The 15,173-nt window shown below is 34.8% G+C and overlaps 1 protein-coding gene across 2 annotated transcripts; it reads left to right on the top strand.

The window, feature by feature from the left end:
- The first annotated feature begins 5,709 nt into the window (after positions 1-5,709).
- LOC108377070 (eclosion hormone-like) lies at positions 5,710-15,035 on the top strand. Of its 2 annotated transcripts, none has more exons than XM_017633338.1 (3): positions 5,710-5,788; positions 14,610-14,744; positions 14,851-15,035. In XM_017633338.1, exons 2-3 carry the CDS (start codon positions 14,627-14,629, stop codon positions 15,033-15,035), a joined length of 303 nt encoding a protein of 100 aa, XP_017488827.1. In that variant the 5' UTR covers positions 5,710-5,788; positions 14,610-14,626. The 2 variants fall into 2 exon arrangements, with proteins under 2 accessions (XP_017488827.1, XP_017488826.1); XM_017633337.1 differs by lacking the exon at positions 5,710-5,788 and adding an exon at positions 14,343-14,482.
- Positions 15,036-15,173: the final 138 nt, after the last annotated feature.

Genomic DNA, 15,173 nt, shown 5'->3' with positions numbered 1-15,173 from the left:
TGATATTAGAATTTCACACCATTAAAAACGAGTGTGAATGACCAAACCAAACGACGAAAATAGTCAGTAATGCCAAATAAGTTCACGCCTTGAAAGATGTCTGTTTTGCTATTTTTTGTCACTGTTTTTGTCACAGTCACGGATGAAAATCACTGTGACTGCAAAGTCACTGTCACAAATTACATTGTTCCCTTAAACTTTAAGGCTTAAAGTAACGAGATCGCCCATCTCTAGTATACTCGTATATTTATTCAAGGCTTAAAAATATCCGGACCGCGCATATGTATACATAGAAATATTTGCAAAGTAAAAGCAAAACTTTTACTTCTAGTCGACAAAAAATTTAAAGTGCAGCTGAGTAAAAGCTCAAATATCTCTCCAAATTTAGCTTTACGCCCAGTTGCAACTTCATTTGATAGTGGGTCCCATATAACGGACATATCTAATGAAAAAGTTAATCATAATTAGGCGATTTTATCATAAAATATTAAAATAACTACACTTGTCTTATGATATGGCCTCAGATGCCATGCCTCCATAAAAAAATTTTGCAGAAAGAGGCAAAAATTGCTAACTTATCCCTTGGCAAAATTTGTGTCTGAGTTTTTGTAATTTTCAAAATATGTCATGTTATCGAAATTTCATGGTTGTATAAGTTCATCGAGTTATCTCTGCTTATCGAATTTTACCGTGTTACCAGAGTGTAACGAGTTCTCGAAATTTTTCGAAAGCTTTGGAAAAATATGATGCCATCAAAATTAAACGAGTTATCGAAATGTATAAAGGTAACCAAAGTTTATCAAGCTATCGATTTATAGCGATTTATATAAATTTTTAAGTTAGAGGAATTCGTGGATCTATTGAAACGCACAGTTATCAAAATTCATCGAAAATCATCGAAATTAGTCGAGTTATAGAATTTTGTTGAGTTGTCGGATTTTAGTGTTTTTGAAATTTTTGCATTATCGATATGTATCAAATTATCGAAATTTATCGACAAAATGTAATGTGTCGGCTCAATTCCAAGTGCTGCCAACGCTCTCTAAAGACCTTCAAAGGCATAAAGAAGTGTAGTCACAGTTTGGATCCTAAGCAGGAGATTTTCCGTTAAGTAATTTTGTACGTTATAAACAAAACGACATTCTAAGTTCGAAAACCTCTCCAAGGGACTTGAAAACTAGAAAACGATACCTAACTGGCACGCCTAGTATTTATATTTATATTGATAAATAATACCATAATATATGTATCTACATATGTACATAAGTAGATTTATTAGCATATATTACAAATAAACAACGCTACAATTACAAGTTACGCTAAGTTAAAATTCACAAAGTTGGCAACCAGCTTCAATCAAGTGTGCTTGCATTTAGCCAGTTATGCTACCAAAATAGTCATTACCAAAACCAACCTTATAAGCTTCTCTGCCGGCGGCCAAAATTTGTACCGTTATTACAACATAAACCGCCAGAGGTCACACCGGGCGACTTTCCGTTCGCCATAGAGCTTTTGACTTGAAAACAAAAACAGTGTGTGGCAGCTTTTGTGTTGGTTAATTGGGAGAATAATCGTTATTTTTGTGTTTTGTTGGCTTAAAAATTACTAGATTTTTTTTATAACGTCAGTGTTATTTGTGCACAAACTTCATATACTAAAAAGTTAATAAATAATTCGTTAGTTAATGATGTTGTCACAGAAAACTTCCAAAATTGGGTGTTATATGATAGTGACCGATAAGTACGGTGACCATATTAACCAACATAAAATAAAGGATATTTTTTCAAAATGATTTGGGAATACGTACATACAACTCGTACCTTACCCATATCTTAATTTAAATCAAATATTTACAGTTAATTGTATTATTTAATTGTACAAGTTCCCCTGCTGTAGCGAAAAATGAAGCCAAATCCTTTTCAAGGACTTCGCCATCCCTTCAAAATTTGGAATTTAATTTCATAATCCACCGAAACCTTCATTTTTCAACCAATTTTTACTAAAAAGCAAACAAAAAACTATTTAGTTTGGGGAACATTTTTTATAACATATCAAAATTTTTTTTTGTGAATTTTTTTTTTTTGTTTTGGAAGAACCGTACAATTGTTTTCAACTAGTTTTTGTTATGTAACATTTATTAACTGGGACAGGAGAGTACATTTTCTTCAAAATTGTTACGTTTTCTGCATTTTGCAAAAAAAAATTTAATATAATCAAATAAAAATTCAGAAAATATTGTAAACTTTCATAAAAAAAATAATAATTAATCAAATGAAATGAAAAATGAAGGCTCCAGTGAATTACGAACACTAAATGCCAATTTTGAACCACTAAGCAGCAGGGGGCTTATTGTTCTCTTTCAGTGTAACTGGAAACTCAGCGTGCAACACCATCCTGGGAACAACTTTCCCTGTGCTTTATAGATTGTACAAAGATAACCGATTAAATAGAAACCCTTAAGTGAGGTGCGAAACAAACTGGGGAAGGTTTTCATTATATTTTATAAGGGACATATTTATTTTTTATATTCTCCGTTAAAAAAAATACCTCTGAAAAATGCAGAGCCGATTTAAAGGACAGTTTAAGAAATAAAGGACAAAAGGCGTCCTTTATTTTGAAAAAAATTATAAAGAACAGGGGGTTAAAATAAAGGGCTGTCCCTTAAAATAAAGGACGGATGGTCACCGTACCGATAAGGCATACTCAACTGTTGCAAAAATGCTGTCAACTATTGGTCACAATAGTTACGTCTTAGAAAGAGGGCATGTAAAATGTAAACTGTGAAATGATCCAACGGAGTTGCAAAAGAAATGAATGCATGTAGTAGATGCAGTAGAACAGGGCCACAAATAAATTTAAGCATTAGCAGAATTTCAAGCACATCCCCAAGATCTTCGTTTATGATGAAAGAACTAAAAATCAGGACGTTAGGTCAAAACTTATTAAAACTTATTTGGCGCTGTAACAACCTAAGCGGTTTTGGCCGAGTTCAAACGTTTCTCTTCTGCGTCAACTGCTGCCAACTGGAAATGGCAAGTGCTCAGTGCTGGCTCCATCTTCCTCTGCTACCACTAGCGGGTACCGTGCTGACTACTTTCAGAGCTGGAGCATCGGTGTCCATTCGAACGAAATGGTCAAGCCAGCGGACCCGTTGCACTTTAATTATACCGTGCGACAAAAACCAAAAATTTTTGAAACACCTGAAAAAATCAATATATGTATTCACAAAACATATATAGTATAACTGCGTTTCAAATTTTCTCTCTGACGTCAGGATTTTTTAAGGACTTTGAAATTTCCAGGATATGATTGAATAAAAAAATTATTTAAAAGATTTGGTGCTTTGTAGAGTAACAATATGGGTAAAAATTAAAAGGAAAAATTCTGTACAATTGAAAAAAATTTAATTTTATATGGCACCAGGATAGAAATTGTACACTTCTCTTTATAAGATATCAATAGTTAAAATAAACAAAAATGAAGATAATAGAATCATTACACTATACAGCACTCCTTTGGGTATTAGACAAAACCATTCTTTTTTAAGAGATTGAGTCATAGGTAAAAAAGTAATTTCTCCGTTTTTCGAAGTTAGCCTCCGAAAGTTCGAAATAGGATCTTTAATAAAAAATTAATTTTTATTATTATATGTAATAACTAAAAAACACAGTCGTAGACCCCCTTATTTAAATGGTTTATAACTTCTTTTTTGCAAACTTATAGATGCTATAAGAGGGCAAAGGTCGGATCTTCGAAAAATTAAAAACCTTATATTTCCAACAATTTTTAACTGATTTTTAAAAAGTTGGTATCGTTGAATAAACGCGATTAGACCCCCTTCTTCTCTTCTGGTATGCATATTAGTATACTTTGTATGTTAAAATTTGAGAAAAAAACTTAAAAGAAAAAATACCTTTTGTTTATAAAAAAAAAATATTTTAAACAAACAAATTAGTAACCGATTTTTAAAAATTATATCGTTGTTAACGCAATCAAATCTTCTTTCTTCTGTTTGTGCTTTGTATATTCGCCATAAAATTTTAGACAAAAACACTTAAAAGATAAAAATACTTTTTTCATAAAAAAAATTAAGAAAGAAATTAATAACCGATTTTAAAGAATTTAGTATCGGTGTAAAGGCGATTGAATCGCCTTTCTTTCGGTGTGCATAGTTGTATACTGCGTGTATAAAAATATGAGCAAAAACACTTGAAAGCAAAAAACTACCACTTTTTTATAAAGAAAAATATTTTAAACAAAAAAATTACTAACCGATTTTTTAAAAAATTGATATCGTTGTAAGGACGATTAAATCCTCGTTCTTCTGATATGCATATTTGTATACTTCGTGTATAAAATTTTGAGAAAAACACATTTAAAGGAAAAAATACCTTTTTTATAAAAAAAAAATATTTTAAACAAAAAAATTACTAACCGGTTTTTAAACAGTTGGTACCGTTACAGAAATTTGAGAAAAACACTTAAAAGGAAAAATAGCAATTTTTTTTTGTTTAAAATATTTTTTGATAAAAAAAGTTATTTTTTCCTTTTAAGTGTTTTTTCTCACGAGGTATACAAATATGGGTATCAGAAAAAAGGGAGTTTAATCGTCTTTACAGCGATACCAATTTTTTTTTTAAATTGGTTACAATTTTTTTTTTAAGTTGGTTAGTAAGTTTTTTTTTAAATATTTCTTGTACAAAAAAGGAATTTTTTCCCTAAATGAGTTTTTTCTCAAATTTTTATTGCGAAGTTTACAAATATTCATATTACAAGAAAGGGCCTTAATCAACTTTACAACGATACGAATCTTCCAAAAATCAGTTCAAAATTTTCTAAAATATTAATGGCCTTATTCATAAAAAATAAAGTAGCTTTAAAGAGCTTTATAAATTGACGCTTTCATACATTTTTCAATTTATAAACCTTTCATAATGCTACTTTATTTTTTATGAATAAGTCCATAAGTTTTTATTTTTTCGAAGATCTGACCTTTGACCCGTTATAGCACCTGTAGTATAAGTTTTCTCAAAAAAGGTTATATACCGTATAAATAAGAGAAAAAGGCAGACCACGTCTGTATTTTTACTTTTTTTTGCTTTTTAAATGCAGTAATTAAAAATAATTTTTTTCAAAGGGGCTATTTTGAATTTCGAAGGCTAACTTCCAAATTTCGGAGGCTAACTTCCTAAAACGGAGAACTTACATTTTTTACTTATAACTAAATCTCTTAGAAAAAGTTGGTTTGGTCCAATATCCAGCCGAGTGCTGTACAGTGTTATAGTTCAAAGTGGGACGGTGAACATAACCGACATCCTAATATTTTTTTTCTCAACTTCTGTGGATCTGTTTGAATATTACATCAATAAAAATTTGTATAATATTATTTTAAAAGAATAGTATTTTGATATACATTATGTGCATACTTCCACATTATTAAATAACTTCTTCAAATACATACAATTTTTGTAATCACATTTTATTTAATTGCTAATTTACAGCAACGCGATATCCTTCATATCCTGTGGCGAATTTCACTTAGGCTTGTACCAAGTTCTAGTAGCTAGCAAAAAACGGAAATGAAGTTAACGAACCACTGCAGATGCAGTACATTCGATTCATTCATGAAGCATTTCATCAATTTTGCGAGTTGTTGAATTTTAGTATAAATACCAGATGTCTTTGCTGTCAATGACAACAGTCTTCAAAGCGAGTTTTTATCAAACACTTGTTAGAGCATTTCGCCTCAATCTGCACAAAGAATTCGCGAATAACTTGTTAAAGTCAAGTAAGTCATTGCATATAAGTATTGAGGCAAACAACTTGTGAATTTGAAATCGAATTTGAATAAAATCGGTAACAGGGAAAGGCGGTCAGCGAGAAATTCGCAAAAGCTGACGTCAAAGCTGCGGTCAACGCTATTTTTATAAATAAATAAAGTATTTATAAATACTTGTCTGTATATATTTATTTAATGTGATTATGTATTTAAGAGCGCTCTTACATAAAATTTGTCGGTGAAAAAAAACCAGGTGACCGGCCAGTGTTATAAGGCCAGACGATCACGTGTTGAAAATAATTTAACGTGATTTGCAAATTTAAATCAAACAAGTTGTAGGTGATGACGCTAATGTTAAAATCGGCTAAAACAATGCAAGCTGTTTGGTTATGATTTTTTATTCAAAAATTTCATAATAACTTTTTGGATTTTGCAAACAAAATCAAGTTAAGAAAGTGCAAGTAAATATAGAATCGGATTTCCGCACCAAAATTGTACTTACACCTTTTCCTAAGTGTATGGCCGAGTTTCTACTCCAATTTGTGGTGTGCGTCTTGATGTTCCTACACAAATGGAGGGACCCACAGTTTTACGCCACCTCCGAATGGCTAAAGGATTTTATAAGAAGCTTTTTCATAGCAGAAATACACTCGTAGATTTGTCACTGCCTGCCGAAAGGGCGACGGTTGTTAGAAAAAACTTTTTTATGATTTATATATTGCCGGGATCAGGGATCGAAGCGATCGAGGCGAGTGTGGGCGATGCGTCAATCGTAATGAGCCAAGCATAGGAGCGTTTCTTTTTCTTCAATGTCCGGTTTGTTATTTCTTAGTCCACTGCCTCTAATGCAATTTTTCAGTGGCACTTAAAAGTTCCTATAAGAAGAAATCATTTCTTAAGAGCTCCAATATACGTTTCCTCTTATAGGCAGGCCAAGTAATCCTGGAGGTTTCACTGGAAATACCGTTCTGTTCTAGCGTTCATTAAGACTTTACGCAATGATTCATTATAAATTAATTTAATTTTATCGATTCGATAACATAAATTCCGATCTGCTTCATTCGCTATCTGCCATAACTTGCACTAAATTTCGAACGTACCTTTACTTTCCTTAATATAAGCAGTCAACCTGTTACGAAATCGCTTCTGCCGGCAACAACTAACTCGACATACACTCCTGAGTGTATTCCAAGATTCCAATAATATCTTTACCAACGCACCATCAATCTAAGTTTAAGTACCAGATTGGCATCATATTGGTGTTTCCAGAAATTAAAAAGCGGACGTATGCGCGTAACTTGAAGAAACGTCCAAACATTCAACCTTTTTGAGATTCAAACCTCCAAGGAACCAGAACTTCGTTGACCTAGGCATATTAGGCAGTGTCCCACGAGTGGCTCTAGATGGTCGCATAACGTCGGAATGGTTTAAAGATGTGTAAATAGGGATAGGTGTTATGAGACATCTTCTGCGCCTGGGCCTTTAAGATCAAGGAGTCAACTTTAAAAAAAAAAACAGACCAGCTCAACCCCAGCGAGGTTTTTAAGTGAAACTGTTTGACACTTGTCAAGCAACAGGGGTACATTAATTTTCCCTCTCTCTATTTCCGCCTACAAACTAAGACGAATACAAATACGACGAAGACGAACACGAAGACCAATACGAGTACAAAGACGAATATGAATACGAATGACGAAGACGCAGACCACTAAGAAAGAAAATGCAAAATTTAATATAAATTGAGCTACAATCACCCATACTCCTTTAAATTGTATTAACCAAGTTCACTCGAAATTCGTGTTGTCATTATTGTGCTGCAATAATGCAGCTACGAAGGAAGCGAAATATTTCGGATATTGCGGCCTCTAAAAATCAATAGAAATGTTTGCGTATCGTGGCGTTAACTTATTCGAGAGAACTGGTGGAATAGTCCACCGTAGAAAATCTAGACGTTCCCGCACTGTGCGAATGCCAAAAGTAATAGAGAAACGAATTCAGGAAATGAACGGACGCATCATAAAAAACGTGGAATCAGTGCTTGTGAGAACCATAGCAGGGAACATACAGAAGCGTTGAAGCTAAAACGTAAATGAAAATCGAAAGTCTTCGCCTCCATTAGCCCTCGGATAGTCTATAATTCTACCAGTGCTAGTCCGTCACAATTCCTCTGCCAATGGATTCAACTGTCATTTTTGACATTGGCGTGTTTTTGGAAAAGGATTGGTCCAACAACTCACTGTAAGACAGTGCTATGGTAGATAATTGTTGTTTACTGTCTGACAGTGGACTGGTTGATTTATATTTGGAGATTTTTTTTATTTGAATACAATTAGCTCTGCAGTTCACAGATGCTTTTTCGTAATTAAGAACAAACTAAAAATCTTTGTGTTGTGTCTGATAGCATTCGAATCCGGGTTGTCCTGAAAGCTGGAAAATATCAGAAGGTATATCTGTTTGCTCAGCTACAGCTACAGCCACAACATATAAATGTGTTTTCAAATGTTCATTTTGAATCCGGTTCTAATCAAACGATTGGTGCATTTGTACAACTTTATACATATTGATAGACACAATATGGTGTTCTTTGGAAATTTTGCTTTGAGGTGAACTCATTCTTGATAAAAATTTCTACACAACACCACTCTGTATGTGTACAAATCTAACTGGTAACGGTCTGAACAGGTTACGAGGGCTCAATGTGGCCACGCCTCTGTGATGGTTTAATACAAGATTTCGTATCGCCCTTAAGGCGAAGTCGACAGCAAATCACGGTCCGAACTTCATTTCCACGGCTTGTTGGCCATCTGGTAGCCCAGACTACTAACGAATGGACTACAAATTATGGTCCTTTCGGGTGACCTTGGTTTGTACTGCTCGATATCCAAGCGTTGAGCCTTAGAAGCGAGCCCCAAGGCTGCAAATACGTCCCAGAAATCGACGTAGTTCGGTTCAGTGGTTCGAAATTGTATGGGTATCTTTGAACCGTGGATCGGTTCGGTTCGAATGGTTCAATTTTTTAAATAGCTACTAATAGTTAATAATAAATAATGTTTTTAAAATCGAAATTGTTTATAAAAATATGATTACAATATCACAAAACAACAAGAATGCAATTTTAAAATGACGTATGGTAGTTTCAATCGCATAGCTTGAATTGTATTAAAAAAAATTCAAAAACATTTTTTTAAATGTGAAACAGTGCACTTTAAGATAAAATATGTGCGAAAATTCGAATAAAGTTATTCTCGACAATGCCTTATTGAAATTTAAAAAGGCCATTTGCAGTGCAGGCTTTAGGGTAGCGCAAGGAAATGCATGGGAAATAGATCGTTGGGTTTTTAGGTCTGGAATTCTCCAAAATTTTCTTGGCCTGTTTAATAAACTGGTATCCATAATTGAAGAAGTGAAGTCAGAAGGCAGTATTATTTTGGATCGGTTTACGGTTTGGTTTTGCTATTTCAAAATAAAAACGGTTCTGTTCGTGCTTCGGTTTAAAGAACAAAAAATGCGGCGGTACGGTTCAAAACCGGGTTGCAGCCCTGCTGAGCAGAGAAAAATTTCTCAATGCCTTAGGTGCGTATTGCAGTCGATGAGTGGCCGAAGCGACTTTGCCGCTGCTGGCAGTCAAATGCAGCAATTTCGATTAAATATGGTGTTCCCACATCTTTATTCATTGAGTTATATCTGCAATAATTAGAATCACAGGCTATAAAAATATTCACTCAAGTACTTAATCATACATTAATGTTATTAAACCGATATTTTAAATTGTTTAATGAGAACGATTAATTTAATACGAAGAAATAACTGTGTTAATATGTTGCGCATAATTAAAACTTAAAAAACCGCCCGCTGATCACAAAAATATATAAATATTTTATTTGGCTTGTGCTACCAATCGTTTGACGTTTCCACAATATACATACATATATACACAAAAAAAAAACCATACAAAAAAACATATAGTCGCATATCAGTGATTCATATGTTTAAGCATTTAACGGGTCGTTCTTTTGCTTTAAACGAGAGTTGATGTAGCAGAACTTACTTTTATTCAATTTACAATATAATGTATATCTACATTAGGACGGGTCGAAAATATAATTTTTCTCAAATCCCTTGGTAATAGTGAAAATATATTGTATCATGAAGTCAACAATAAGCCCGCAAAATATTAGTCTTTTATTTTAATAGTAAGAGCCCGCGCATCGACCGCCAAGTGACCCATAGCACACTAGTCGAATAAGACCAATTCTTGTTAAAAATTCNTTTTTTACATTTTTCACTTGGTTTCTGAAGTAATGAAGAATTGAAAATTCATAAGGGAAAATTGTCGTTTTTGTAAGTTTTATCTCAGTATCTTGAAAACTTGTAGACTTATTGAAAAATGATAAATGAACGTAAGGTAATAAATTTAATAACCCTTAATTTCACATATCGTCCTGTTTTTAGCAATTAACGCATTCCATAGATATTACAAGCCAAAGTTTAATTTTCAAAATTCATACTCTTTGATTCAAATGCGCGGGCTAAAGATAAGTTTCAAATCAATCTTTCGTGGCCAATAACAATTGGCTTAGAACTAAGACATCATAATATTACTATTACAATACGGTAAAATGCCTTTTATTTTCGCCCATACAAAAACGACCCAACCTAATATAAATATACGTACATATATAAGTATGTACATATGTATACTACACTTATAAACATATCCGCTTTAGAGCGTTTTATGAGTCGTTTAATCTTAATTTGCCTTAAGCGCCGTAGACAAAAAAAAACACGGAGCGTACGCTCGCAAAATGACTTGCATTCCTTAAGTGAATATGTATGTACATATATGTATTTAAACGAATAGCAAATAAGTTTGTGTTTTGTCATTGCGTACAAATTGATAATGGCCCACAGGCATGCGCAGATGCGCCAAACCGGCTAACAAGCGAGCGCCAAGCGCGCACAGATACCAACCACGACGCACAGATAGCCATCTGCCTACTCCTACAAGATTTCATAAATACATATGTACATGTATGTGTTCGTTTACTTGCATGTGCTTTTTGTTCTTGCAAATTTATTGAAGATCACTAAAGAATGAAATAATTATAGAGTTGTAAAAGTACCTATGTACTTATAAATTTTTTTTTTATTTTTATACATATTTACTCAAGTGACGCGGCGTATCAAGCACATGGCAACTGATATAAACATCTTACACTGATGAGTGGTATGAATGCATGTCATGAATTTAATCGCAACAAGAAGCTGTCAATTGCTGTTGCCGGCATTTTTGCACTTCCTGTTTAATCGCCGGTTTCAGTTTGTGGGCGCTACAGCTAGCTACTGCTACTGCGAGTGCGCGAACACGCGCTCAGCCATGTTCCTTCTTCTCATTCTACAAATCTACAAACGCACACTGACAAACATATCACAAGTGCTTGTCTATAGAACACCGATGAACTGCGCTGATTGAGTGATGCTTTTTTGCCACTTGTTTCTGTTTTTTTTTTTTCTTTCTGATTTCTGTGGGTAAATTCCCCACCCAGATGCGCAAAATATTCCATTTTTAGACTTTAGAAAATATTCCGTAAATAAGAAACAGTTGAGTTGTTATATGTAAGTATTTATGAATTGATTTACTTCCTTATCAATGCGAATGTACATGTTTATCTATTTCCTTAAACTTTTTTTGACCATTGGTGTTTCTTGTGGGTATAAAAAGTGTTAAGCAGATGGTAATCGAAAAATAGCAAAAAGTACATATTTTAAAGAAAATATCCTAAACTTTTGAATAAGCAATAGGTATATGTAACGCCTTCATCTTTATTTATAGGTTTTTTTTTCGGAAACCCCAATAAAATTCTTCGCCTAATATTTCTAGAAGATATTTTAACCTTCAATCTACCCTTTTTAATAAACACCTTCACAAAGGGTTGGTAAGACCCATTATAGGGCGTTAACATTTATTTAAGAAAAAATTGCACGCTAAATAAATTATGCTAAACAACCAAAATAAATTCAGTGCATCTTTTTTTTTAACTTACATTCACATTCGTGTGTTTTTTTTTTAATCTTAACTGTTTTTATCGAAAACCCCGTTGCTTTTCATTTCATACAAACCTTGACTTCCCAATACAATTTTTTTTTTATGTTTTCAAGGCATTTTCCAGCTAAGGAAAATTCATAAATAGTTTTAAAATTATATCCTAATTAATTTGAGAATGAACTGCATATCATATGTATTTGAAAGAACCTTGTTTGATATTGCTAGAACCAGAAATTAAGCCATGGGACTCCGGAGTGGCGGAAGGCACATCATAGCACTCGGCTACGGCGGCAAGAGCACTACACAAATCTGAAAAAAATTCTGAAAACTGCAATAACTCTATGTTAAAATATTTAAGACCAAACCTGTTTACCCGGTTTTTTTCTTAATTTCAAAATTGGGAACCGAACTTTTTGAAATTACTCGGAATACGGCTTTGAAAAAAGCCGAATAATCGAACACCCTACTACATATAGGGTGACGAAATATTATAATAATTATTAATAGTCCTATATATCATTCTAGAGATGAAATCTAGATCTTCACAGATGGTTCCAAAATGAACTATGGAATAACATCTGGAGAACCTATATCAGGGGGGTTCATTTTGGTCATTATTGGTATCAAAACCCTCGGGCGGTAAAGACCAGCTCAATATGTATTCAGGAATGTCAAATATCCTTACGATCGCTTCGACCAGACATAGTCAGTCTTTACTGGATCACGAGTCACAGTGGTATTACTGCAAATAAGAAAGTGGACGAAGTTGATCTGAGATAGGCTTAAAGGAATCAATTTAACCCCACATTAGGGGTTCAAGCGAACAAGACAATAAGGATATTTAAAAACAACATATAGGAAAATATATGGGGAAATTGTCTGCAGGGCACAACATTGGGCCTATTTGACCGACTAGTGAACTTTGCCAGAGCTGCCTCAATAAAAAAATTTTAGCTTTCGGAAATATTTAGGCGGATAAGGTACATGAAGGAGGAAAATTAGTTATAGTTAAAACATCGAACCCAATCCAAATACATACGTAGCTTCCAATGTCTAAGAAAACTTATGAGTTCATTTGGGCCAACTAGCTTAGGTCAAATAGTCTTCCCTTCAGCTTGAAAAAGGTTGCAATATGTGATACCACGTTTAGGTGAATCGGAGTCTCGAAGTTACGGAGAAGGTTGGCATGAGACATGAAACAAACTTCGGTCTTAGTTTCGCAACAAATTAGGCTAGAAATGGGAGTTGCCTATGACCAAGTTTTCGCCCAGCGTTCGCTGAGCTGACATTAGGCCCATCTGTCCACATTTTACCCGTTTCACAGAAGTAGTTACTTGTGCCATCTATAACTATTCAACATAGAATATGCTCTGCGTTTTTCTCCATCAGGATACAAAACCTGCAGTCCGTCTCTACTGAAAATGCCATTTTATTTAAATGGACCTTAACTTGTAGTGTCCTTTCAAGTATTATATAAGAGTTCTCAGACCCTCTTGGCTTAGTTCAAATAGTCTTTCGAAGTTCCTCCTGGAAGGAGTTTTTAATTTCTTTAATTGCTTGATTCCTTTTGGCTTCCGCCATTAGGCTGAAATCTGAGATTCTTCCCGGCTACTAAGAAGCTCTGCAGTATATGCTACAGATATGCCAGAGAAAGGCTCACAACCCTGCAAGTGCATTTGGGCAACACCTTCTACGCGACAGTCCGTCCTTTTGTTGCCTTCATACAGTTCAAATCCAGGGTTCCTAGACGGTTCAAAAGATTTATACAACTGTCCACAAACCTCGAAATCATTCTAAAGGAGTCTATGGCTTTAAGTGCAATTTCATTATTATCCCGGCCACATTTGTCCTTCTACGAAGAAAATCTAGAACACAGGCTTCGAATGCGAAGACTTCCACCTGCAATATGGTTGGCTATGAGCTCATGGACAAACCTTTATGGAATCTTGGTCGAAGTACGCCAGTCCCAGTATTCCCGTCGTCCACCTTCTATCTATATACTTCATATCACAGCAGTCTCTTGGAGAACTTGTTAAAACAACTTCGGTAAAATATATGGGTAGACTCAACAGTCTTCTTTGACTCTCTCAAGATAAGTGAAGCCTTATACGAATTGCAGCAGTACTAGCTTTATTTACTTACTCGTAAAGAACTTGTCAGCTGCACAGCTTGACATAAGTACGAGTGTTATCTACTTCCTTGATAAGCACTACAATTTACTTACACATACAAAAGAAATCGCTTTAGGCCAACCTAAAGCCCCAAGATGAAACACAAACAGTCTGTCGATGTGCAAGCGGCGCGGCACAGCGTCGCGCGCGTGCGCACGACAAACCGTATCAACCGATCGAATTGCGGTGATTTTTCTCTTTGTTACTTGGACGCTTGCGTGAATTCATTTTTTGTTTCCTTCAGTTTGGCACACGCCTTTGTCTTGCGCCAATTTGGCGCGAACATGGCTGCTGTTAACACGCAGCGTCTGCGCACCAATCGTGAGATCGAACGCATGCGCTAATGATTAAAAAGCAAGCGTTGCGCAGATTTTATAATTATTTATTTAAGCACTGTGCAGGTGTAATGTACGCTTGAAGAGCAACTGACTGGTCATTCTACATAAATATATTTGCTTTTGCTTATGAAAGTATTGATAATCATACGTAAGTTTAATTGTAAGGCGAAGAGAGGGAGTGAAAAACAGTGGATTTAAAGTCAATAAATTCAAAAAAAAAGTAATCACAAGAAGAATATCTGTTTTATTAACTCCGATTCCTTAATGCATTACAGCTCCTGCTAAAGTCGAAATGTTCGCTGCCAGCAAATCCACCGCTCTCCTTGCTTTCAGCGCTGTTGCTCTGCTCTGCGTCCTCCTACCGGCCGTTGATGCTATACCCTCCATCGGAAATTACGTCAAACGTTTTGGTGTGTATAAAAATAGATGCGGAGAAATGCATTTCTTTATATTTAAGTAAGCAATTTTTTGTGTAATTATTCTCTCTCTCTCTCTCCCTCTTTTTCTCCTTTACAGACACCATTACCGGCATTGATTTTATACAAATTTGCCTCAACAACTGCGCGCAGTGCAAAAAAATGTTCGGTGACTACTTTCAGGGCCAGACATGTGCTGAATCCTGCCTCAAATTCAAGGGTAAAGCCATACCCGACTGCGAGGATATTGGCTCCATTGCACCATTCCTCAATGCGCTCGAATAGAGGGAGTAAAGACACTGTATATATCGAATCCCGCACTCATATTCAATACGTAAATTTTGCTGCTGTCGCTTTCGCTTGTTCACTGCGCTGTTGCGCGATTTTCGTGATACCCCCAAGCCATAACCGCCTGCTCACGCA

Source organism: Rhagoletis zephyria, unplaced genomic scaffold, assembly GCF_001687245.7.
Source record: "Rhagoletis zephyria isolate East Lansing unplaced genomic scaffold, Rhagoletis_zephyria_1.1 Rzeph_scaffold_11415, whole genome shotgun sequence".
NCBI classification, from domain to species: Eukaryota; Metazoa; Arthropoda; class Insecta; order Diptera; family Tephritidae; genus Rhagoletis; species Rhagoletis zephyria.
The sequence above is the reverse complement of the archived record's forward strand: the minus strand, read 5'-3'. Positions and strand labels throughout refer to the sequence as shown.

Excerpts from the sequence above, each read along its gene's own strand:
- LOC108377070 (XM_017633337.1), top strand. The coding sequence starts at position 14,461 with ATGAAAGTATTGATAATCATAC. Across the intron at positions 14,483-14,609 it reads GAAAGTATTGATAATCATAC|CTCCTGCTAAAGTCGAAATG; the intron begins GTAAGTTTAATT and ends AATGCATTACAG. Across the intron at positions 14,745-14,850 it reads AAATTACGTCAAACGTTTTG|ACACCATTACCGGCATTGAT; the intron begins GTGTGTATAAAA and ends TCTCCTTTACAG.